This window comes from Enhydra lutris, unplaced genomic scaffold (assembly GCF_002288905.1).
Source record: "Enhydra lutris kenyoni isolate GAN:26980312 unplaced genomic scaffold, ASM228890v2 scaffoldscaffold9, whole genome shotgun sequence".
Lineage (NCBI taxonomy): Eukaryota > Metazoa > Chordata > Mammalia > Carnivora > Mustelidae > Enhydra > Enhydra lutris.
The window spans coordinates 80,240,990-80,267,372 of record NW_019154093.1 but is presented as its reverse complement, the minus strand read 5'-3'; the positions used below and the strand labels follow the sequence as shown (position 1 = coordinate 80,267,372).

Below are 26,383 nucleotides of genomic sequence, written 5' to 3'. Positions count from 1 at the left end.
TGACCAAACCAGAGGGAAGACAAGATGACTCAAGCGGAGGATGGGGGACCGAGAAGGAGACATTGATCTTCACCAGGGTTCCCAGCCCTGGCTGCTCAGGAGAACTGGCTTAAAAATTCCAAAGCCCAGGGGCGTCTGGATGGCTTGGTCAGGTAAGCATCCAACTTTTAGTTTCTGCTCAGGTCACGATCTCAGGATCGTGGGATAGAGCCTCGCACAGGGATCCGCACTTAGCTGGAGTCTGCTGGAGATTCTCTCTCCCGACCGTCCCTCTCCCCATCTGAGCGCACCTGCTCACGCACTCACAGACATACACACATACATGCATGTATCCATAAAATGTTAAAAAGAAAAAATCCCAACGCCCAAGGTTGTATAACCCTCAGACCAACTAAGATAGGCCCTCTGGTGGGACTCAAGCTTCAGTGTTTTTTTTTAAAGCTCCTCAGATAATCATGAGGTGCGCGGTCCGAATGTGGGCCAGCATTTTGTGTGGAGAGAAGCTACGAGTCAGTGAGAGCACCAGAGAACACGGCTGTGACACAGAAGTTAACCACTTCCCCGAGGGAATGAGGAGAACCCAGGAGTCCAGTCAGTGGAGAGGGGCACGAGCTGATGAACAGGTCCTGCTGTATGAGGAGAGTGAGAAGGAAACCCCTCTGCTCAGGAGACCCCAGGGCCAACAGTGGCCTCCGCGGGGGGGCAAGGTTGGTCATGTTTACTGTGGGAAAGAGCAAGGAAGGTTCCAAGCTGAGTGTCAGGCAATAGGAGATTCTGCCGAGTCTCAGAGAGCCCTGTTTGGGGTTGGGGACAAGGAGAGGGTGGCAATCAGTCAACTGAGGCATGTCAAGGGGCATGTGGTCCTTCACATCCAGGGGCACAAGGGGGACCTAGGAGGCCCGGGCTTCCTGTCATGCTGGACTTAACAAGTCTGATGTCCCAACACAGTGTTCTGAGGATCAAGAGGAGATATAGCAAAGAAACCGTTTCCCTTGAGTTCTTATCACCCCTCCCCAGAAACAATTTTTCTGACGGAGTGACTGGCACCTCAGGGGTATGTGCAATAGTCTGGGCCCCCCAACTTTACCCCCTACCCCCCCGTTTGTGGCACTCACTGCACCCAGTAGGAACTCCCAGACATGAATACACCCCAAGGCCCAAGAGCACCCGGCAGAGCAACAGTGACAAGGGCTGTGGGCACCACGAGACCATCGTCAACAGCCACCAAGCATCAGCTCTCTCCCTAGGACTGAGCCTTCACTGGCGTCAGCATCTCAAAGGGGTTCATGCTGTTTTTAGAGCAGTAGTCACCTGAGCTCACATTTTCTTGGATTCCTAGCAGGGAGACCCAGCATATAAAACCACGCAGTGGGACGACATGGGCCACAACAAAAACCCCAAACCTCAGCGAACAAGAATAAAGCGCCCACCTTCGGATGCCCAAAATATGGTGACGGGTTTGGAGAAGACATCCTTGCTCTTCACCCAGCTGTCGTTACGCTGTCTGGTCCACGCAGACACAACACAGTAATAATTGCCTCTGTCTTCCTCTGTAGTCCTTTGGATTCGGAAACTGAACGTGTCTGTGTGCTCCTTAGAAAAAATGAAGTCTCCGTCCTGGGCGCGCTGCTTGCTCCGGTCCCCATACTTGAGTGTCCAGTCCCCATTCATGACCGCCAGGAGCTCGCTGGCCACCACGTCGTCGCTGCGCCGGTTCACCCTGTAGTACCAGGACACGGTGAAGCGGACGCTGGCCTCCGAGCTCTTCACGTCCACTATCCGGCACTCCAGCTCCGTGAGGTCGTCTGAAAACTCAGGGACTTTCGAAGCATTCAGGTACACTTGGTAGTCTGGTTCTGAACGAGAGAGGTGCCAGGATAAAAACAAAACAAAAAAACAAAAAATCAGACAGCAGCACACTAAGAATGAGCAGAAGGAACAAGGCAAGTGCTACTCTTGTCCAGATAATCAAATGCCTGTCCTACTAACTACAGTGATGGAAACGGAAGTCTTCGCCCTGGATAGGAAGGATCCAGGAAGAGTCTGTTACGGAAAAACTCGTACAACACCGCGCCACCATGGTCCCCAGGACACCTTCCAAGGTCAAAGCCAAGTATCTGCAATCTGAGTCTGGTCCTTTCCATAGGGCTGGGAGCTGCCGTCAGTGACCCTGGGGGTGAGTCCTCCGAGAAGGATCTAAGATGCTCAGGGCTCACACTCCACCAAGGTTTTGCGTAGAATGCCAAGCAGAGCCCACAGACCTTCAAAGCCGCCTGCTGGGGCAGCACACGAAAACCCCATCCCAGAGTACATACTAGCACTTGAGGCCAGTCCCCACCCAGGCCTGAGCTCCTGCCATCCCTGGCCAGGCTCCAAAGGCAAGGCCCTCGGGGCATCATTCCCCCTGCCGATTCTCATTCTCACCTTCCTAGTCCTCTGACTTTTTCAGCTCAGTCTGTGCTCAGTGGTCAATAAAGAGCCATCCTCGCACTCCCGAGATGACATCTCCAAGCGGCCACACGTAACCCTCTCACACAATTCTCCAACCCTGAAGCTGGCTCCTGTAGATGCCGGCTCCAGTAAAGCCCACTCCCTTAGGACCACCCCACTCCCCTGCCCAGGACAAATTCTGACAGGGGTGCAAGGAAAGCCAGCCCAGTGCCCTGCCGCCGTCGCAGCTTCTCTTCACTTCTGTGGAAACCCCTTCTTCCTCTGACATTCCCTGCACCCGTTTCATCCGTTTTTGGGACTCTACATTTCTGTCTTCGCAGACCCCTAGGCCTTCCTCCACGCTTGCCAAGAACTGGTGTTGGAACCTCTCTGTCGCCTTCCTCCCTCTGTCCCCACCCCCTCCCCAGGTCATTTCCAACGACCTGAGGAACTCCAGCCCCCATACCGTGTCACACCACTGTGGTCACCTACCAGCAGTGGCCTTCTCCTCTTGACCACCCTGCAAACTTCCACTCATTCTTCGATGTAACCTCCTCTGGGGTCCCCTCCTAGGTCCCCAAAGCATGGCCCCCTTTCTCCATGCTCCCACAAGCTGTGGAGGGACACTTGGTCAACAGCAGCCCCTCCCTTTTATTACAGGTTGGGTCCCCAAGCTCCAAATACACAGCCTTGTATGCAGTAGGCACTCGGTCAGTGGTGTGCTGCCTGGCTTTTAGGGAAAGCTACATCTTTCTCTTGTGGCACATGGCCTACTAGAACATGATTTCTCCCTGAATAGAACTTTCCATCTGCCACCACTATCTTTATTCCCAACACCTCAATCAAACAGTTTATTTAACATTGCTTTTATTTATGACTCATTTGGATTATAAACTGCTGAGGTCAAGGAACAGTTCTTTTGTGATTTACGCTTCTAATAAAATGTGTAACATCATGACTTCTCTAAGAATGATTCACTGGCCAGGAAATGGAGAGAACTCAAAATCCCAACTCCTTCAAATATCATCCTCACGAGCATTTAGTGCCCCGAGGATGGTCCCCATGGCATATATAATAGTTAAACCAGTGGGCCCCGGCCGCCACCAGGAGCCCGCAGCGTCATGAGGTGGACACTGTGCAGGGACACCACACACTGCTAGAATGTCACCCTGCCTTCTCCCCCAGCAGGCGAGCGTGCCAAGGTTGTACAGCTCAGGGGTGTCCTGCCTCCTGGCCAGAGGGCTAGCACCCCACACTGCTTCTGAGGTGACACCGTCTACGGGATAAATACCACCGAAATGCCTTGACGCCCTCATGTGCAGAAGACAAGGTGCTCCCCGTGACCCCACATCTCAGGCTTTAGACTCTTCTCTCCCGGAGAGCAACCCAAGGGCAGGTAGGAAACCCAGGTTCCTCCCACATGGCAGGGACAGCCCTGCGGGCTGGCTGTGCACGGGGCACAATGGCACCCCTCCATCAGGGCTGGCCGGGGACGCCACACCATCACAGGTGCTCAGGACACAGCAGCGGCTGCCACTGGCACTCACGGAGCCCGCCTCCCATGTGGAGCATCATACGGAGACCCTTCCCGTGCTCCCCTGTTACCCTGAAAGACAACCCGAGGCCGTGAAGAGCAATGGTGAAGAGCCAGGGACCTGGAGCCAGACTGTTGGGATCCGGCTCAGCCAACCACTTGCTGTGTACTCAGGCACATTCCCTCACCTCTCTGGTGCGTCACTTGTGAAAACAGAGGGAGTAACAGTAACCAGCTCACAATGCGGCTGTGAGGATTAGAAGTCAAAACATACAGGGGAGGGGCACCTGGGTGGCTCAGTGGGTTAAAGCCTCTGCCTTTGGCTCAGGTCATGATCCCAGGGTCCTGGGATCGAGCCCCACATCGGGCTCTCTGCTTAGCGGGGAACCTGCTTCCCTCTCTCTCTCTGCCTGCCTCTCTGCCTACTTGTGATCTCTGTCTGTCAAATAAATAAATAAAATCTTTAAAAAACAAAAACAAAAACAAAAAACATACAGGGGTGCCCAGCCAGCTCAGTCAGGAGACTATGTGCCTCTTAATCTCGGGGTTGTAAGTTTGAGCCCCATGCTGGGTGTAGAGATTACTCAAAAAGAAAGTAGTTACACATGAAAGTGCTTAAACTAGTGCCTGGTACGTGTCCGTATGTATATATTCACACACGTATATACACACATACGTACGTATCTGTGAACTGCTGTTCACCATCCAAAGCTTCGGAGAGTCAGTCACATGCCGATACAGCTCAAAAGTGGCAAATCTGAACCTGGGGCCATGTGCCTCTTATCACCTTTCAAGCATAGCTGCACCTCACAGATGGGCCAAGCTCCCTGTCTTCTGAATTCCTTATTTTCTCCCCACCACTGACTGGCTCATAACCGGGAGCAACACAGAATGCCATGACTAGCAATGACAGGACTGTGGTCTGCCACCAGGGATTGGACCCAGGAAGACCGCACCCCAGAGGCCATCCTCTCAGCCTGGATGACCTGCACCATCCAAATGGCCAGGAGGCAACCTATGAGATTTCCCTTCTGTCTCATCGGTCACCAGCTCTTAGGAAGAAACCCCTCGGTCCTTCAGGGTTTACTTCCTTCCCCTGAGCATAATCCTCCGAAGTGGCACTTTGAAAATTAAGGCTGTCCAAGTTAGCACAAAAGATGGTAGAGAAGCGGTGAACTCAGTGGTCAGACCATGGGACACACGAAGGAGGCAGGCAAACTAGCTCCCGTACCATCCACCTGAGCAGCCCTCTCCCTCTCCTCCTATACCCTGGCCTGGAAACACCCAGGGTGCACTCCCTGGACCAGAACCCAGATGCTCCTCTGGGTTCTTCCTTAGGCTCAGACCCTAACACAGGCACAGAGTGGGCTACTAGGCATCTCGGTTTCATGCTTCCTTGGCATCACCAGCACAACTGTACCCTAATCCCCTCGGTCCCCACTTGCCTCTGCCAATGCACATGTGCATGCACACACATGTGTGCAAGTATACAAATATGTGCACACATTCACACACTCACACATGTGTGCACACATGTGCAGGTATACACACAAGCACACATTCACGCATGCATGCACGCACACGTGTGTATACACACGTGCACACATTCACACTCGTGCATGCATGCACACGTGTGCAATTCACTCACACATACATGCATGCACACACATGTTTAAGTATGCACACGAGCACATTCACACTCATGCATGCACGCACACATGTGCATGTATACATACATGAGCACACATTCACACACTCATACATGCATGCATGCACACACAAGCACATATTCCTACACAGGCACACTGGTTCATACACGCACACACATAAGCACACATCCATACACACACACACACAGCTGACTCCCACTCCAAACAGAAACGGCCAACTCCTCCTCCTAACTCCTCAACCACTGTTCCTGCTGCCACACCTAGCACTCACTCTGGTGATCACTTCTGCTAGAAATGTGTGCCATCCCCAACTCTCCACTCTGAGGGTCCCTAGCTCTCACATGGCTCCCATTCCGGGACTTGTGCACAGGAGATGATTTATAAATAATCAGTGAACAGAAGTGGGAACTTCATGAACACCATCCTCATCTGGGCTCTCTTTGCCTCCAGCCAAGACGATGATAACCGCCCAACACAAATCTAGGCAGACAAAGGTATCAGGTCACCTGCACAATAAACCTCCCTTGGCTTTTCTTCCCACCTCCTGAGTAAGAACACACTCCCCACAAAGTGCTCATCAGTGTGAGTCTAACTCATCTGCCCAGCCTCACCGCCTCCTGCCTTCTGATACATATTCTACGCCCCAATGAGACCACAGCTCTCACCATTCCCTAACCACCCCTATGGTTCCTGGTTTTCTGCCTCCCTTCCCACCGTTCCCTCTGCCTCAGCACCTGGGACACCTGCCCAGTTCGTTGCTGAACAGAAGACTGAACAGACTCTCCCATTCTACTCCAGCCTCTCCTCCTCCAAGTGAGTCCGTTTAAACCCTATGGTTCCAAATACAGAGAAAGGTAAGCACAGCGGGGTCATGATGTATGTGCATCTAGTGATAGGAACCACAGCTTGGCAGGAGAGGAGAAGCCCTTCGCTGACTGATGGTCTTATTTTCTGTTCAGTCAGTATAGACTGAATCCCAGGCCCCCCCAAAGGGAGGACCTCAATGCAAAGGCAAACAAAAATCAGTGGGTTCTTGGCTTGGGAACGCAACACACAGGTTCCAGGGATTTAAAGGATGTTCGAAGGTCATCCGGACCACCCACCAGCCTTCCAGGTCGACTTTCCACTTGTACTCCTGGAGAAGCTGTGGCTCCACTATGTCCCAATGGCAGGAGTACAGGGGGGGTTCTTCTTTGGTTTTTGTTTTACTGCACGTGTAGACATTTTCCCTTATTGTTGTTTTACAACTTTAAACATTCTGTGTGGAAACTGTGCCTGTTCCTTGAAATCCATCAAGCACAGACGTCTCTATAGGATATAGTGTTTCCTACTTAACGGAGAATGCCTGCTTCGAATTTACCTGTCGTATCTCTACTGTGGGCTCAACAAATCTTCACCCTACCACCCACCAGGCTTCCTGCTCTCTAAGGATTTTATCTGAATGCTGCCTTGAACTTTGATGATTATTGTATATATGTCTTATGGACCTTCTATAGGACTCTTCCTGGGGTCAGGGACCCCCTACTTAAGTATGCCTGCAATGCCTTGTACGTAAAAGACATTAACACGCTTGCTGAATTGGAGTAAATTTAATATTTTGCATAAAAATGCTCATTTTTGGCATAAGCATTTCATCACTACTGATTACCGCTATATCCTGCTTGATCTCATCAAGAAATCAGCTAAGAATGCAATGGTGGTTAGATTCAAAAAATGCTTATCAGTTAAGGATGCATACTAAAGTACTTAATGTCAAAATGACATGTGTCTGGGATATGCTTCAAATTCTTCCAGAAGAAGAAAAAAGAAAATGTGGGGTGTGTGTGTGTGTGTGTGCACGCAGGGCGCGCATGTGCATGCGCATGTTTGTGTGTGTCTGCAGGAGGGAGGAGAGATGAAATAAGATTCACAGAACATTGGTAATGATTGAAGCTGGTGCTTCTTTCTAATTCTGTGTTAGTTTTTTTTTTTTTTAATTTATATTCCAAAAAGTAAAAAACAAAACAAAAACCAAAACACAAACAATCCACCTACATTGCAAGCCCTTTCACAGAATACTGAGACCAGTCTAACCATGACATCATCATTTCTACTCTTAGAAATAAGGATCTACTCCCTCATCTGGCTCCAGGATGCTGTCTGCTCATACATATGCCACCTCCTGAAGCTACAGCCTCCAACACTACAGCCCTCTCCCCACACCCTGCCCAAAGAAAGACTTGGTTTTTCTAATACGGGTCATTAAATTCCCTTGTTACAACTTTCAAAAACAGTGAAAAGCTGTCAGAATCCTTGGCTAATTTAGTAAAGCAGATACTTTGTGCCTACTGTGTGCAGGAACCTGCACTAGAGATTTTCACATAGAATGCCTCCTTTTTCTCTCACAATAATTCCGCAAGGATGGTATTAGCATTATCCCTCTTGGACAATGACAATCACAGCAGCTGGCATTCACTTGGGGCTTCCTACATGCCAGGGGTCGTGCTGTACACTCTCCTTGCTTCTCGCTTAACCACCATTTGACAGAGGTACCTGGGTGGCTCAGTCAGTTAAGCGTCTGGATTTGGCTCAGGTCACGATCCCAGTGTCCTGGGATTGAGTCCCGCATCGGGCTCCTTGCTCAGTAGGCAGCCTGCTTCTCCCTCTGCCTGCTGCTCCCCCTGCTTGTGCTCATTCTCTCTCTGACAAATAAATAAAATCTTAAAAACAAAACAACAACAAAAAACCCAACCTTATGACACAGGTACGATTTTCATGTACGTTTCTTAAATGGGGGGAAAAAAAACAAAAAGCAAAACAAAACCCAAAACCCAGAGGTGTCAGGTCAGAAGCCTAGCATCTTGCACAGCGCATGAACAGAATGATGGCCTGGGTCCCACCAGCACCAAACCGCACAACCCCCTTACATACCCAGTTATTAACGCTTTCTCAAAGCTGACTCCATCCCAGAAGGTGAGAGTGGTAATCATAGCCGAGGCACTAATCCTGAACTGTGCACAACAGGGCCCTGTTCTAACACCCGCTTTGAAGCTTCGTTAACTTGGGAGAGCTCATCAGAGGAGCAGGCTGCGTGCCCAGCTTAGAAACCAGGAGAGGGTGGGCCCTTGTCTCTGCTGATCCTGGTTCTATCCTCTTGAACCGGGCGGGTACGCTCCACAGCCGAGCAAGTGGACTCGCTGTCAGAGTTGCTACTCTCGTCATTTGTAGAACAATTAAGTGTTCTCTCCAGCTTAAGCAGATAAGGCTATAAAAGCCTGTTGTTTGGGGGAGACCCTTTTCCCCACCTGAGTTGAGCCTTTCTTATGAGGTTGTTTTCAGCATTCACCATTTCGGAGGAAACAGTAGTATCATTTGGACAACCCTAGTGCAGTTCTTCTCTCTTCATCCTCACTCAGCGCTCTCAGAGGAGGAGGAGTGAATTCCCAGGTCTGGGAGCAAGGGCAGGAACGGGGCTGGGTGTGGTCAGCCTAGTCCCTTCTCCTTGGGGGCAGCTGCTTCCAGAACACACACCCGTAGTCCTTCCGTGCCTTGAGACAGACTTGCATGTCTTAGTTAGGTAAGAACTTGGTGCAGAAGGATATGCTACCTACTGACCCTGCCTTGCCCCCAAACGCCAATGTCATTATCACCACCCTGCAAAAGTACAGAGACCTCGGGTGCCAGACACTGCGCTAAGCACTTCACATGCGTTCTCCCGTGGAACCAAGGAAACCAAAGCAACACACCCAAGCTAACACATGCCCAGAAAGCAGTAGGCCAGGAACCCAGGACTTGCCCACTGCTACTCTGCCTTCCGAGATAACTGTGGACAGAGAGTTGATAAGAGCTGCCCGTAAGGTTCTGCAGATCTGAACCTTATCTCCTATGGATAGCACAGGACTCTGAAGTCTCTACCAAGTACTGAGCAGATTAGCAGCTCCTTTTAAAGAAAAATAATTACCTTCCTCCTGGCACACTGCTGGAAGAGGGGACAGTCCTCTAGTGGGGAAGAATGCAAATCAGGTTCTTAAGACTAAAAAGCCCAACTCAGCTCTGCCTCTTCCTGCTCCTGTAGCTGAAACCCTGGAACGCCCTCCAATTAACACCACAGAAGCCTGGTACTTTGGGCAGAGAGCTCAACCATAAACTGATTAGTATCCAACTCGTGCCAAAGACTCATTTGAGACATCTGATTGCAGAGAGAGATGGCCTACTATGCAGATTAGGTAGCCCTGCCTCCTTAGATTCTCTAGTTTTAGCCCTAGACTAAATTGGATCGACACAATGCAACGTTTGTCTTCCGTGGTAACTCAGCTTCTTACAGAAACTCCTTCACACACTCAAGATTTACACCCTCAGCTTTTATAGAGAGTGGATATGAGAAACATCCATTTAAACAATCACTCAGAGCCTTTCATAAAAGAACAGTTGAAAGCACTGTCCATTATGTTACCCAATGCCCTTACATAAAAAAAGCGCATGATAAATTTGGTGCCAACACAAAGTTTGGCTCTCCCAGATTCCTTCATCAGAGGTGAACCGTGCAACCACGTTTCTCTTTGCCCCGACTCTTCAGAACTTCAGAGGCAAATTCAGCGCTCCAGTGTGGCTAACAAAATGCACCCCAACCACCTTGCGATATCTCCTCTTTGATTTGGTTTTACCCCCTTTGATCTTGATTTTATTTTTATGTCTCTTACTTTAAATCGGGCTTCGTTTTGCAAGCCAACTGAATTTTTTTCCCTCCTGCAAAAGTAGGACATAAATCCTAGTAAAAGAAGCTTTTTCTTACCCTCTACAAAACCGACACAGTCATCCCAGCTGCTGCAAGTGCTATTGGACTCACTGGACCTGTGCGTATCGCTGCCCTGATCTCTGTCTGGTTAACACGATGGAATGTATGAGAAGACCCCAATTAGCTTCGGCTCCCTCATCTGTTCTCTGCACCAACCCCAAGCAAATAAGGACAAGAAAGCCCCCTCTGGGGCTTTGAGGACTCTATGCTCTAGCGTTTCAGGAATAAAGTTGATTCCCAAAGCCAAAATGTTTCCACACAAGAGGACAACACTTGGGACAGACTTGACTTTGGGGCATCATTTTCTAAGTCACTGTAAACATTTCTTATGAAATAAAAGAAACAAGCATTCACCATTTGGTATATTCTATTTTCCAAAGACATCTGCAGTTCTGTTTCCAATCCCTCATGCCCTTTTGCTGTGTGACCTTGCCACTCTCTCATTAAGAGATGGGATGGGGTCTCCCTCTGCGTCCCTGAACTTGGGCAAACACCGGGATGGCTCTGACCTGTAGAAAACAGCCAAAGTAACACTGTGCAAGACCCCGGGACAGCTTTCAGCTGGCTGGGCACTTCCACTTCCTGCCTCTTGGAAGCCAGTCACCACCTAAGAAGTGTGACTGTTCCGAGCACAGCATGCTGGGAGAATCCCAAACCATGTGGAAAGGGCCCGAATGACATGCTGCGTGGAGAGGGGGAGAGGGCGGGGGACATGGCATCATGCGCATGAGAAAGCCATCCGGAAGAGGATCCCCAGCCGTCCCTGTGTGCCTGAGAGAGGAACCCTGTTGAGTCCTTCCCTAAATCCTGACTGTTAAAATCATAAGCAAAATAAAAATCAGTGGTTTTCAGATGGGAATAGGGGCAGTACCTCACTCATAAGGTTATTGTGGGGATCAGATATTTAATGCATGTGCAGCCCTTAAGTCCAGGGCCCAGTGTACAGCAAGTGTTTGATAAGCAGTAATTATGATTTTTAATCTATCAAGCAGCAAAACTGAAAGTTCTGGATAACACCTGCACAGGAAACCAACTTTCTCCAGAACTCTTTTGTGCCAACATCCCATAATCACATCAGGTAAGATGACCAAATAAGCAGAGTCCTTGGTCGGTCACCTGTCTTCCTGTCTCTTTCGGAAACTTCTCAGTCACCTCCGACAGGACCCAAGACGCAGGCGGTAAGGTACCCACATACATGTGTATCTGGAGACAATCATGTGGCATCAGGCCAGGCCCACCCATCTTGGCACAGAATTCAGACCGGAGGTACTGGAGAAGGTCAGCTGCTGGACTCATGCCCGACTCACCTCCTGAACAAGTGTCTGAGCAGCTGTAACAGTGTGAGGTGCAGGGAAGGAGGAGGAGATTTAAGAGGAAGAAAGAAGAATGAGGGCAGTTTCTCTACCGCTTCCACGCCCAGGAGACTTACCCAGGTGCAAACATCTCTGCACAGTCTGTAAGTTGAATGTGATTGCTTTCTTTGCAGTTCTCATCTTCCTATGCGCACACTTGCACACTATCCAGGTTTATCTACCCATTCAGCCAACGTTTACCAAGGGCTCATCACGTGCAAAACAGCCATGTAAGGTGCGGGTTCTGTGCCCCTTCCAGCGGTCAAGGTAAAGCCCACTGCGGATTTTCGCGACAGGGGTGATGGCACTCCGCAGGAAAATGAGCAATGGGTCCTCAGGATCATAATGGAGCCTTTCCCCACAATTTAGTCCCTTTATGTCTTCTCACTCTCTGAAGAACAGAGCCACCAACAAATTCTTTCCGGTGAAAAGAGCCCCATTCCCTCCCGGAGCAACCCTCCCACTTTCTGACAGTCCCCGCGTCTCCCCCGGGCGACGCCAGGATCAGTGCACCAGCACTTCAAAGAGGCCCTCACCATGGAGTGCAGGCAGCGCTTTCTAAAAAAATAAAAAATAAAAAAAATTCCACGGGAGCTGTGATTCTATGTTGGGGGCTGGGGGGCGGGGAGGGGGTACCGGGAGCCGGTGCTGGGATTTGACAGCACCACACAATGCACCGAGCATCAGAGCCGAGAGACAAATTCAGCTCCAGAGATGAAAAATCTTCTTTCGGTGCTGACAACATCTGTTTTATTTTGAAGGTTGCTAAGGAGAGTTCTAGCTGGGCCAGCATTGTTCCAGTTCAGTACTCCATAGCGAGACTCTCGCACAGGGTTCAGACGGCGGGAATAAAAGCTCGCCAGATAAATCCTGCTCCCTTTACTGTGCAGATAGCAAAAAATCACTTTGCTACCAGGGATGATTAACACCCTGCCTGGGCTCACTCGGAATTGGCCATACCTTCTGCTCACTCTCTTATTCCTCCTCTTCTCCCTGCCCCCTCTGTCCCCACACTTGCCAACTCCCCCTCTCTGCCAAATAAAGGCTCACTAGGAAGAAACAGCGAAAGGGCCACTAACCCGGGAGTTTGTGATGCAGGGATGAGGAAGAGTGACCTGGGAGATTGGGGGGGGGGTGGTCACGGTGGGAGGACACTCAGCACCAGATGATGGAGGAAATGATTTCCTGGCCTTTAAAGGTCTGGGTTACCTACTAACGTCAGAGCATTGCCAAATACCCACATCGGGGCTCAGAACAGTCACGGGACAGCAGAGAGATCAAGCTCAAAACAGAGGAATCTCCACCTTTGTAACGGCAGATGTGGGAGGTGAAGCACCCCATCCTCCACTCACCCCTATCCTGCTTAAGCTTACCAGCAAGTCATTATAAGACACTAACAGAAATTATGGGCGCCTGGGTGGCTCAGTGGGTTAAGCCTCTGCCTTCAGCTCAGGTCATGATCTCAGGGTCCTGGGATCGAGTCCCGCAGTGGGCTCTCTGCTCAGCAGGAAGCCTGCTTCCTCCTCTCTCTCTCTCTGCCTGCCTCTCTGCCTACCTGTGATCTCTCTCTATCAAATAAATAAATAAAATCTTTAAAAAAAAAGACAGTAACAGAAATTAGAAAGTCGGGCCTGAAGGGCAAGCACTTAGGAAAATACGGGCCAGGGAAGATGAGAATGAAAGAAAGGCATGATAATTTCACATATAAGCCAAGTTGTTCTAAAGTGAGGGCCACAGTAGCCAACAGCTGAGAGCCACTCTGCTCCCCCACCGGGACAGCCGGGGTGGGGCAGGAAGGCTCTTCCATTTAACTGGTATCTGCAAATAAAATCATTTTGGGATTCCAGGGACCTCAGGAAAAAAAAAAGAAAAAAACAACAAACCACCAAAAACACCACATTCCGTTAACTGAAGGAATTCTCTTTTCTGATCTGGGCTTTAGGAAAGCACCAGCTCCTGCCAGAGAGCACCTCAGAGTCTAGGAAAAGGAAAGGAAGAATGGAAGTGTTCTCACTCCAACAAAGATCCATTTCAAAGAACCATTCAGCAGGGCCGACCCTGCAAATCCTGACAACAAAAGGAAACTATATCCTCTCAAATGAGGGCATTGAGACAACTGAGTCCACATTATCTAAACATTTCTCTTGCCTGCCAGATTCTATTTCAGCCTGCTTTGCTTTCTCCCCACCACCCCCCCGCCCCCCAAGCTTGGGATCTCTCCAGGCTAAAGCATGCTTGTCCTGATGTAAAGAAGGCCAAGATGATGCAAAAAGGCGCAGTGCCCAGAGGAGGGAGGAAAGTCCCAGAGGCTAAGGGCCATCTTCCCAGCCACTCACCTAGCCAGGTCACATCCACACTGGCCGGGGCAGACCTGGCCTCTGCCACCTTGTGCCAGCTCCTGTTGTGTCCGGGTGCCCAGAGCGCCACGTGGCAGAAATAGTAGCCAGAGTTTTCTTTGCTAACATCTCGGACCAGTAAATGGTAGGAGCGTGCATCCGCATGGCTCAAAGCAATGTGGGGAGAGCTGTGCACCAGGGAATCCCGGTCCAGCCGCGCCAACACGGGCGAGCCAGGCAAGATGCTGTCGGGGGACCTGCTGAAGTACCACGTGACCTCGGGTCGGACATCATCTGCTCGGTCCGTTGTGATGTTGCAGGTCAGATCCAGCTCCTTTCCCTCGGCCACAGACACACTCTTGGCCACGGCCACTCGCAGAACTTGAAGAAAAAAAAAATACATCTAGAGCATCTGGGTTACATTTGCCCCTCCCCTCCTTTAGATCATCTCCTTCCATGTTCTTATTTATGGCATTAGAGTTAGAAGGCTTTGTGCAATTCTAAGTGCTTGAGAAATATTTACTGAATAAATTAAGGAAATTATAACACATTTCTTTTTATTCCACGGAAATACTAACAGCAGCAAATGCTTACATACACTTACTAAATGCCAGGCACTGCTCTAGAGTGCCTTGGAAATGTTAACCTTCAAAACAACCCTAGGAGTTACGTACGATTATTATCTTCATGTTACTGATAAGGAAACTAAAGCACAGAGAAGTTAAGTAACTTGCCCAAGGTCACACAGGTAATACATGGCAGAGTGGGGATTCAAACATAGGCTCTCTGCCTCCAGGGACTCAGCTCAGAACTGTTAACATTTGTTTGAGAAAAAGTCAGAACATCACAAATTAGCATTATATTTTCTCCATGTATACGGTTAAGACTTGGGTGATTTTACGGAGAAAGGACAGCTCAGTGCTGACTGGCATGTAATACTGGCTGGGGACCAGGGGCTGGGGGTTGGAGGCTGGACTGCAGGAGGTGAGGGTGAAACCATCTTCTGGGTAAAGAGGAGAAAATCCTAAACAGAAGGACCACGAGGATGAAACCAGACAATATGCTTTATGAGTCAAGCCTTCAAAATGCAATGTAATGAAATAAATGTGAAGCATCATTTATTCCATTAGACATACCCACCTTAAAGCCAAACATCAAGCAGATATTCTAAAACCAAACCACAATGACTTTCGGGTTATCCACGCCCCTGCCTTCTTGCAAGAGTGTGGATAATTAAAAGTAGACTATATTTAGAGGAAGCATTGAAGTATTTGGTGTTACAGTCTCAAGGCAGATCTGGTTTCAGCATTTCCCTGTCAAAGCTTTTTACATGGAAACATTTTACTTTATTCGAGTGTTTGTTTTTTTTTTTAAAGAAGTTAAACATCTGTAATCAGAGTAGAAAAACATTCAATTCGTGGTAATGCTCTGGGAACCACTGCTTAGATGAGGAATAGCTAACACCTCCCAGGGGATTCGAGTGGAAGCACAGCCCTGGTCTTCCAAGACTGGCTCAGCAACAAAGGCTGGTGCCTGGCTCAGAAAAGGCCCAACCCCAAAGCCCATGCCCTTTGGAGCAGGTTGCTTTCATAGAGTATTTCCAAAGCCCGACAACATCTCCAACAAGCATTTCAGGCCAAGGTCAAGACCCACCTTGACGAGGACAGAAAATGAGATGGGTACAGTACTATAAAAGATCATTTAAAAGTCTGATTTCTCACCTATACCCACCCTCCAAATTCTTCCTCCTCCTCCACCCCTTAAAAGGGCCCAAAAGGAATTTGAGGGTCTCTTGTGAGAGTAGTCAGTATGGAAACTGCTGCTCTGAGCCTGCCCTGGGGTTCAAACCGCCCCACGAGCATAGCTCGTGGTCAGAGACTCTGGAATCCTGCTGGAGTCCCTCTGTGCCGGCTAGAGGTAAAAGAAGGCTCAGGAGGGAAACAGGTTGAGTGAAGAAGGGGTAAAGACACAGCTGTGGACCGCACGTATGGAGAAAATGGATTCTTAGCTTGAGGAGTATCGGCAGAAATGTCTCTTCAACTGAACAGTTCACTCTGTAATCGTCTCTCTGCAAGTTGCTAAAAAGCTTGCCACGGCACTAACCATTGCTCCCATATGTTCTGGATTGGGAGGCAATTCACAGCTGGGAGAGAGGATAGAGCAGATGGAAGGGGGGAAAAAAAGTATAATTTCTAAGGACTCATAATACAAGGGGAGACCCTGGACAAAGCCTATGGTGGGGAAGCTTTCTCTGGTTGGGTCGAACTGAAGCCATAAATTAGACACCAAGATCTGCATGAAGCAGACCACTCCTAACATGAGGGGAGAGGGTTACTGCTACATCCACCACACAGCCAAGTTTAAGTAGCTCTGGGCTGTTCATCATAACAAGACAGTAAGAGTATTTAAGAAGCTAGCTACGGATAGTGCAGGTGTTGACAAAAAGAGAGAGAGGCCAGCAATCCAGGGTGGTGGTTCTTAACCTGGGGTCCAAGAAGATAATTTAGGAAGTCTGTGACTTGGGTGAGAAAAAAAAATCGAATCTTTGTTTTTACTAATCTCTACCTGAAACACAGCATCTCCTCTCATAATGAAACTAAGCAACAAATCACTATAGTATTATCTGTCCCTGGGACTTTGGCCCCATAGAAGTCAGGGATATTTTCAAATCTCATTGCAAGTAATTGCAGTTATCTTCAAATATCATGTGCACTCATTGCTACTTGGAAATTACAGTGGTTTGTTAATAAGCCTGCCAGTCTATATTATTTAATGCATTAATAAAGCATAATATTACTATGTAACAAATTTGTCTTAAAATACTTCAGTAACTATTTCAATAGAATCATTTTCCTTTGTCATCTTATGTACATTTTTAACGAATTAAAACACGTTAATTCCGAGAAGGGTTCTGCGGGCTTCAAGGCTGTCAGAGGTCCATGGCAACAAGATGGTTATGAAGCCCAGGCTCAGGAGAGAGCGAGATGTTATTACATGCCTAAGAGGTTCAGTTTCCGACTCTTACACTCGATATTATGGGTTTTGTGGCTCGTCTGAATAAAAAATACCTTTACAATCAAAATTCCGCAGAAAAAGATAACTTGTTGCAAATTTGAACCTCTTAATCGTGCTGTCCCCAGGGACCAGTTGTGTGAAGCCAACTGAATACCCCCGTTTCTTAGGACAGATTGCAGGCAGATCACATCCTTAAGGGAAGGTGACCTGAGTCCACTTAGAAAGTGAGCACCTAGGGGCACCTGGGTGGCTCAGTGGGTTAAGCCGCTGCCTTGGGCTCAGGTCATGATCTCAGGGTCCTGGAATTGAGTCCCGCATTGGGCTCTCTGCTCAGCGGGGAGCCTGCTTCCCCACCCCCCGCCCCCGCCTGCCTCTCTGCCTGCTTGTGATCTCTTTCTGTCAAATAAATAAAATCTTTAAAAAAAAAAAGAGAGAGAAGAAAAGAAAGAAAGTGATTTCTGCAGCCACTGCAAGACTGACCAAGATGGGTAGCTCCTTTCCTCGGCAAGAGCACTTCCCACCTCACTGATGGCCACAGTCGCTCAGGAACCTTAGTCCTGCTTTTTACCAAACCCAACTCCTGTGCAGTGACATAAACGCAGAGTAAAGTGCTCGGGACCATGCAGCCTACAGGGGAAAAATACTCCCTGTGAGGACTGTCTCCTGTTTTCCGTCCCATCCAAGCAGCAGAGCGGCCACACATTCACATTTACACTCAGGAAATGAGTCTGCCCGAGGTCCTCCCAGTTTACAAAGCAGGAGGCGGCAGCAACAGATCTGAAGACGTTAGCCTCCCAGAAAACCCAGGACAGCCATCCATCTACAGCAATGACCTCATCCTGAGATAGTCTCTTTATACTGTTTCTGCCAAAGCCCAAGGCTCAATGGGGACGTTCCTCAAGCACCTCTGACCCCAGGGCCCAGACAGAGCTGATTATCCAGTAGGTTCTTTACCAATGGACACTGAATCAGTAATAGCTTACTTTTGATGGGTTTTTAAAAAATGTATCTTGTATTTTCTTACTTTCTAGGAGGAGTAGGAAAGTACGTTATGTGTTTTTTTCAAAAACAAAGGCTGGTTCCAGGTGAGAGGACAGAGAACTTCTCGCAGGGAGACCCCAGGGCTGGAGGCACACTCCTGGGGAATGTGTCATACACAGCACGAGAAGAGGCCCAGGCCTAGAGAAGTCTCACCTAGCTGGGACCGCACAGCTAGAGGATCTACAGTACACCAGACAGCAGGTAGTGAGCCAGATGCATTCCAACAGTTGTGCCAAACAGCCAAGCCAGAAATTCGGGAAACACCCAAATGTGATAAAACCAAAACAAAATAAAGGGTGCAGAGTGGGGGCAGCTCGGCCCCAAAGTCCCCCAAACACCAGGTCAGACCTCATTCTGGCACTTGAAGAGACTTAATCTTGCCGTTAACAACTGTCTTAGTATTTTATGCAACCTGCAACGTCCCAGGAGTACCAATCCAGAGGAGAAGCCGCTGTAAAGAAAAGCCGTAGGCACCCGGGCACGAAACGCATACACCTTTCTCAAACTCACCACCACCCCACTTCCCCAGGCCCTCGACGGGAGGCCTCACGCGGCCAGCTCCAACAACCCTGTCAGCAGAGGACCGGGCTCCCGCCTGGTTCTTGACCCCGTCCCGGCCAGAGTGTAAGCCAGACACGTTCCAGAAGCTCACCTGTGGGCTGGATCAGCACGGTGGCCACTTCCACGGCTTTCTCTTGAATCTCTTGCCAGCTGCCCTGCTCTCCGATCCACTCGCTGACCACGCACCGGTAGGAGCCCTGGTCCGAGGCCAGGGCGTGGGCCACCGACAAGCGGTAGCCGTCGCCGCCCACGGTGTCCAGGCGCATGTCGCCGGCGCGGTAGCGCTGCTCGTACCCGGGCCCCGGGCGGAAGCGGCCCTCGTGGGTCAGGGCCAGCACGCTCCGCCGGGCCGCGCCGCGCTGCAGCTCCCACAGCAGCGCCAGGTGCGTGTGCAGCGGCGACGCCGTGGAGGCCGCGCAGCGCAGCTCGAACGGCTCACCCAGGCGCAGGCTCAGTCCCGGGGCGGGTGACGGGGCGGCGGCCACGTGCAGGGCATCGGCCAGCACTGCGGGAGGAAGCACAGCCGTCAGCGTGCTGCGCCATGCCCCCTCCCCCGCCGGCCCCCGCCCCTTCTGGGGGGATTCTCCGCGGGGGGTTGTGTGGCATGGTGCCCTTGCCCTGTTCTAATGCCCACGAGGGAACGCTCTCCCATTTTAATTCGTGTGTAATCCCAACTGACTTTCTGACCCGGAAAAGAAAAAAGAAAAGGGAAAAAGGAAAGGGGTTGGGGGGGGGGGGGAAACAAGAAAAAAAAGAAAAAAGAAGAGGCACTAAAGACCACCCTCCCTCCCCCACTCCCACCCCGCAGTCTAGAACTGAGTGGAGAACACTCCCTCTCTTTCGGGAGCTGTGCCTTGGGGATGGGTTTCTGCCACCCCTGAGCAAGTTACTTCACTCCTCTGAGCCTCAGTTTCCTCATCTCTAAAAAGGGATGACAACTGGACCCATCTCAGGGAGGCGACAGAGTTGAAGGAATGATAAGCCAAGGTGAATGGTGCTCAGCAATAGGGGTAAAATTCCTGTTAGGGTACCGGGCTCCAGAATCTAATACCAGGTAAAGCAGCATGATCCAAGGAGGGCAGAAGCTGGCATGAGCTGCCTGTGCCCCAAGGCCTGGGAAATGCTTACAAACAACGAGGGAGAGTAGAATGTACAGGCAGAAAAAAAAACTGGTCAAGGAAAACTGAACCCTCAACTATGTACCCTATTAGGGCCATTTGGGAAAAGGTGGGCTCTTTACAAAGTCTAGAATGAGGGGGCCAGAAAGCCAGAAAGTATTGGTGAGTGCTAATTAGGAAGGGAAGCGATAATCAAAATAATCAGAGAAAAGGCCTCTACGAAGGGGCGTGGACAATCTCTGAGGCTTGTCTACAAAGCTGGATAAAAGAACCCTCCAACGCTACTATTCATGACGTCTTTCGTTTTTCTCGAAATTCCACATTTGGAAACTAATTCAGTGTCCTTGAGGAAAAAAAACTGTTCAGTCCTCAGAAAGACCTATCCCAAAGACCCATCTCTACAGCAAAATGAATATAATGACCTTCTAGTATATCCATCAGTCTGGGAGTCCAGTTAACAGGACTCGGTTCTCATGGCCAGATATCTGTCAGCACATGGCTGAACAGTTTCAAGACCCACAAAGCTGAAGGCCAGAAAGACCCCGGACCCCACCAGAGGCCCCACCTGGGCAGCCAGCCAGTCTCATTCATGGCCATCTATCTGCTTCCCTCACACAAGAAAAGCCTCTCCTTGCTCCTTCCTTCCAAAGACTGGAGAAGAAACAGGAAGACACTGGGGGACACGGTCGTGGGAATTCTCCAGCTGCCCCCTAGTCCTCAAGATGAGAATTACAGGGGAGGTAAGTGTGCCCCTAACCTAATGAAGGTACAGCATGGGTGTGATAACTAAAAGCAACACATTATTTAACTTCAGTGTAAGAATGTCTTGCGGGACTTTTTTCTAAAAGACATCTTTAGGAGGCGCCTGGGTGGCTCAGTGGTTAAGTGTCTGCCTTCAGCTCAGGTCATGGTCCCAGAATCCTGGGATGGAGCCCAGCATCAGGCTCCCTGCTCAGCGGAAAGGCTGCCTCTCCCTCTCCCACTCCCCCTGCTTGTGTTCCCTCTCTCACTGTGTCTCTCACTGTCGAATAAATATATAAAATCTTAAAAAAAAAAAAAAAAACAGACATCTTTAGGATTTCCTACAAAGAAGAGGTAGATTTGATGTTTTGATACCTACATAATGGATATGGTTGTTTTATTCCCTCCTGAGTTGAATGGAGGGAACAGCCCCTAAAACATGCCGGGGTTCTGTACATCATTACAGAGGGGGATAAACACCAGGATCATCCCCTTCTTTTTATTTTTTTCTTTTTTTTTTCTTAATATATAATGTATTATTTGTTTCAGGGGTACAGGTCTGTGAATCATCAGTCTTACAAAATTCACAGTGTTCACCATACCACATACCTCCCCAGTGTCCACCACCCAGCCACCTTATCCTCCCCAACCCCCTCCACTCCAGCAACCTCAGTTTGTTTCTCCTGAGATTAAGAGTCTCTTATGGTTTGTCTCCCTCTCTGGTTTCATCTTGTTTCATTTTTCCCTCCCTTCCCCTATAATCCTCTGTCTTATTTCTAAAATTCTTCCTGTCACGGAGATCATATGATAATTGTCTTTCTCTGATTCTCTTAGTTGGCTTACCATAAAACCCTCTAGTTCTAGTCACATGGTTGAAAAAAGCAAGATTTCATTGTTTGATGGCTGCATAGTATTCCATTGTATATCTATATCACCTCTTCTTTACCCATTCATCTGTTGATGGACATCTGGGCTCTTCCCATAGTTCGGCTATTGTGCACATTGCTGCTATAAACATCCGGGTGCACATGCCCCTTCGGATCACTACATTTGTATCTTTGGGTAAATATCCAGTAGTGTGATCGCTGAGTCATAGGGTAGCTCTATTTTCAAATTTTTGAGTAGCCTCCCTACTGTTTTCCAGAGTGGCTGCACCAACCTTGCATTCCCACCAACAGTGTAGGAGGGTTCCTTACCAACATCTGTCGTTTCCTGACTTGTTAATTTTAGCCATTCTGACTGGTGTGAGGTGGTATCTCATTGAGGTTTTGATTTGTATTTCCCTGATGCTGAGTGATGTTGAGCATTTCTTCATGTGTCTGGTGATCAGCACCTTCTTTTTAGATCATCACGTATATCTTCTACTGTCCCGATCTTTACCTACACACCCTATTCTGATATAAATGCTTTTTGGAATAAGGCAGGATACAAAGAAATGCATCATTAAGTAATAATAGCAACAATCAGGCTTCTATTTTATTGACCCAAAATTACTTTGTTCTTGCTCATTTACCAATTAGCTATATGATATTTGGCCAAGTAATTAACCTATGCTCTTTCATTTTCTCATTTGTAAATCAGGGAAATAGTCTGCCTGATCTTCTTCATTGGGTTAGAGAACTGAATGTGGGAATAAATCTAATAGGACTTAGAAAATGGAAAAAAACAAAAAACAAAAAACAAAAACCCCACAAAACCCCAAACCTTCCATATATATAAGGCGAGATTCTCTGCAGAATCAGGCCAATAGGCTCGTAGGGTTCCATCATAAGCTAGCAGTGACGACATCGTTCTTTCTCTACATATAACCCCCAACAAATTCCAGAACAAACTGCCCTTTGTGAAGTGCACAAAGACAGACATGAGTTTCAAAGCATCTGATATCCCCATAAAAGTAAACATCGTCATGACCATCACCTTCTGAGTGCAAACCTTATGAATGCTGACTATGGAACTGCTCTGAGGCCTGACACACGCTAACTCACCTTGTCCTCATAACCTTTAAGGGAAGCCCTGTTTCACAGAGGAGGAAGCTGAGGCACATAACATGCCCATGGCCAGTTGGTGACAAGCAGTAGAGCCAGCAATCAGACTGAGTGCAGGCAACCTGGCTCAGAGCTGGGCTCTGCCACCACGCCAGCCACGGTTGGTTCAGAATCACAGGGAAGAGAAAGGGCCCTCAGAGGGGACCTGGTCTATCCTCTCCTTTCAATCAAGTAAGACACTTCTGTTCACTGGACCGAGGAGGGGGGCAGAGACCCAGAGGATTAGTAAGTTTCTTGACAAAGCAGAGTGGCCGAGAAAAGTCTGGCCCCTGATGTGATGACCCCTCCATGAGGATGTACCTTTGACCTGCACTGTATCCTCATAGTTGCCCTGCACAGTGGCGTCTGTGCTGGGGGTCGAACATTTGTAGTGGCCTTCGTCTGAGGTCTGGACGTTCTTGATGTGGAGCTCCACAGCATCGTTGGCAGTCCTCCTCAGGACGATCTCGCCCCGCTGCAGGCGTTCACGGTACAGCTGGGCTGCAAAGCCCGCCTCCCAGGTGCTGGCAAGCTCCACGAAGCTGCTCCCCGAAGACGAGAAGCTCCAGTCAAAGTTCTGCTCGCTGGGGCCGTCATAGTCACTGACGTTGCAGGGGATGACCAGCTCAGTGCCCACCACCCGCACCAGGCTCCCTGTGGGGACTCTCACCACGCGTCCCCGGCAAAGAGCTGCAATGACAAGAGATAAGAGGTGGGACCTGAGTCACGGAAGGTCACCCTGCTACCAATGTGTCAAACCCGCGGGTGTTCCTGCTCACAGGCTCATGGCAAAAAAAAAAAAAAAAAAAAAAGGGGGGGGGGGACATCTGGCCAGCTGGGGAAAAAAGGGTGTGCTGTCTGGGGCTCAGCAGACAGAGGGTAAGCCCCTCCCTAGAACCATGAGCCAGGAATACGACCCTGAAACGAGTGCCTCTCGCACAACAGTTTCCTAGGATTGACAGGGAAGAAGACAGGTATTAAAAGTAGGCTAACCATGAACCTGAATAGCTTCTTCCCTCCCGTTACTATTTAACATACCATTGTCACTCAGTGTGATGTAGAAATATTTTAGGGTTGGTGTGAAAGAACAGGACACAGCTAATCAAGTATTTACATTTCTGCCCACCCTAGATCAACCCTCATCCCTAGAGACCATTCCCCAGGGCTCCTGAGACCTGATTTACAATGATGGATGCCAATTTTTAAACCCTAGAGCAGCCCGCTGATAAAAAGATTTAACTCTGGTTATCTGACATTGCCTATAAATTAATATTAAAATATGACGACTCCACCAAGTATTAATTTTCTATTTTCTGGCTCATTTCCTTCTCTCTACTCTTCACCCTGATCTAAATTCAGAATAAGGATAGGGAAGCACAAAGGGAGACAGTGCCTTGTCTGGCTGGTTGCTGGGCATTGTTAGGAATGCGGCAGTGTGCGGGGATGATGAGTTCAGGGGACAAAGCCAGGAGTTTACTGGCACTTCCTGCCCCAAGAGCACATACCTCCCAGGCCTCTGATAGGGCCCTAGGGACCCTCACCTGTGCGTCCTTTAAGGGGTCATCTTTGCCATGAACTTCAGTGAGATTTTGTAGTACATTTATTACCTGTGCGTAGCATTTCAATTTTCAAGCTCCAAATGAGCTTGTCTGGCTCCTGCGTGATGAAGAGGTACAGCACGAAGGCAAACAAGGGAAAAGCATGGGTTCTGAAATCCAGGAGACTCAATTTGGTTTCACTTTCTTAAGTCAAAAATTTCTTTTATTTTGTATTTGAGTAACATAACACAAAATAGAATACCCACATTCCACACATATTCCTTGTACTGGGATAAGGGTACATTCACTAAGTTTCTCTAAATTAATGTCTTCAATATTAACATCAGGCATAAGCTATGTCAAAAGAAGTATCACTCAGGGAGCCTGGGGGACTCAGTCGGTTGAGCATCCGACTCTGGAGTTCAGCTTAGATTATGGTCTCAGGGTTGTGAGATCCAGCCGACATCAGGCTCTGCACTCAGCGTGGAGTCAGCTTGAGTTTTCTCTCTTCCTCTTCCCATGCCCCTCTCCTGCGCCTGTGTGCTCTCTCTCCCTCTCTCTCAAGATAAATAAATTAAAAAAAATTTTTTTAAAGATATTTAAAAAATTTATCTGAAAGATGGGGCGCCTGGGTGGCTCAGTGGGTTAAAGCCTCTGCCTTCGGCTCAGGTCATGATCCCGGGGTCCTGGGATCGAGCCCCACGTTGGCTCTTTGCTCAGAGGAGAGCCTGCTTCCCCCTCTCTCTCTGCCTGCCTCTCTGCCTACTTGTGATCTCTCTCTCTCTCTCTCTGTCAAATAAATAAATATAATCTTTAAAAAAAAATTTTTTTTTTAATCTGAAAGAGACAGAGAGGGAGCACAAGCAGGAGGGAGGGGCAGAGGGAGAAACAGACTCCACACTGACCAGGAAGCCCAACATGGGGCTCAATCCCAGGACTCTGGGATCGTGACTTGAGCTGAAGGCAGATGTTTAACTGACTGAGCCACCCAGGCACCCCTAAAAATAAATAAATAAATCTTAAAAAAATTTTTCAAGGGGCATCTGGGTGGCTCAGTTGGTTGAGCATCTGACTCTTGGTTCTAGCTCAGGTCATGATCTCAGAGTCCTAAGATGGAGCCCTGCCTTGACTCTATACACAGTACAGAGTCTGCTTGAGATTCTCTCTCTGCCTCTCCCCTTGCCCAAGAACACCCATGTTCTCTCTCTCGGTCTCGAATAAAATCTTTAAAAAAAAAAAAATCACTCAAAAATTATAGGAATTTTGAAAAATACTCACTGTTTACAAAAACTGAACAAAATCAACACTATGCTAACAATTATAATGGAAGGAAAAGAAAGCATGAAGTCATTAGAACGACTGGGAAGCGCTCATTCCTGATATGAAGAGGTTATATTTTTATAAGGGAATCAGTTATGTTTTATACAGAAATCAAACACAAAATCGAGGCATTTGCCCAAAAAGTTTAGTTGCAAGAGCAAGTACCATGTCAGATTTACCCTCAAGGATACCCTCTGAAGGAGACCAAAGTTTAAATCTGGGAGACTGACCTCTCTCAGCTTTGGCTTCCTCAACTATCCTATGGGGCAAGGAAGATTTACTGAGTTCATGGAATAAAATGCCTGGCTGAGAGTCTGCCACGTCGTAAGAGCTCAGTTAGTTGGGAACTTCTATTATGACTTTTCAATTTTGTATTTTTATCATTTGTTATGGGTTGAGTTCTGCTCCCCCCACCCCAAAACAAAATTCATATGGAAAAGTCTTAGCCCCTAGTACCTAAACATGTGACCTGACTGGGGAACGGGGTCCCTGCAGATGTTATCAGTGGTTATTAGACACCATTGGGTCAGGTTATATGAGAAGAGGGTGGGACCCTAATCCAATGACTGGTATCCTTAAAAGGAGGGAAGCCTGCACACAGACAAGTATGCAGGGAGAACACCATGTGAAGATGAAGGCAGGAATGGGGGTGAAGTCTCTACAAGCTAAGGAACATCAAAGACGGCTCACAAAGGACCAGGAGCTGGCAGGGAGGCCTGCAGCGGACTCCCCCTCCCCCTCCAAAGGAAGCCACCCCACCGACAAGTGGACTGCTCGTCCTTGGAGCTCTGAGAGGGCACATCTCTGCTGCTGAGGACACCCAGTCAGTGGGTCTTTGTTACAGCAGCCCAAGCAAAAGAATATACCATTGTTGCTTGTTTTTCAATGATTTAATTCATTTCTTTTTCAAAGTCTGAGCTGCCATTTAG

At 48.7% G+C, this 26,383-nt stretch overlaps 1 protein-coding gene across 1 annotated transcript in view; it reads right to left on the bottom strand.

Annotated features, from left to right (window-relative positions):
- LOC111143529 (prostaglandin F2 receptor inhibitor) overlaps window positions 1-26,383 on the bottom strand; it is an 83,164-nt gene that overhangs the window by 22,040 nt on the left and 34,741 nt on the right. Inside the window, exons 2-5 of the mRNA XM_022497343.1 lie at window positions 22,918-23,286; window positions 18,805-19,218; window positions 14,097-14,477; window positions 1,431-1,856 (exon numbers count right to left, since the gene is read on the bottom strand). Of these exons, the coding sequence (XP_022353051.1) occupies window positions 1,431-1,856; window positions 14,097-14,477; window positions 18,805-19,218; window positions 22,918-23,286 (1,590 nt within the window). The remainder of the gene's footprint in view (window positions 1-1,430; window positions 1,857-14,096; window positions 14,478-18,804; window positions 19,219-22,917; window positions 23,287-26,383) is intronic.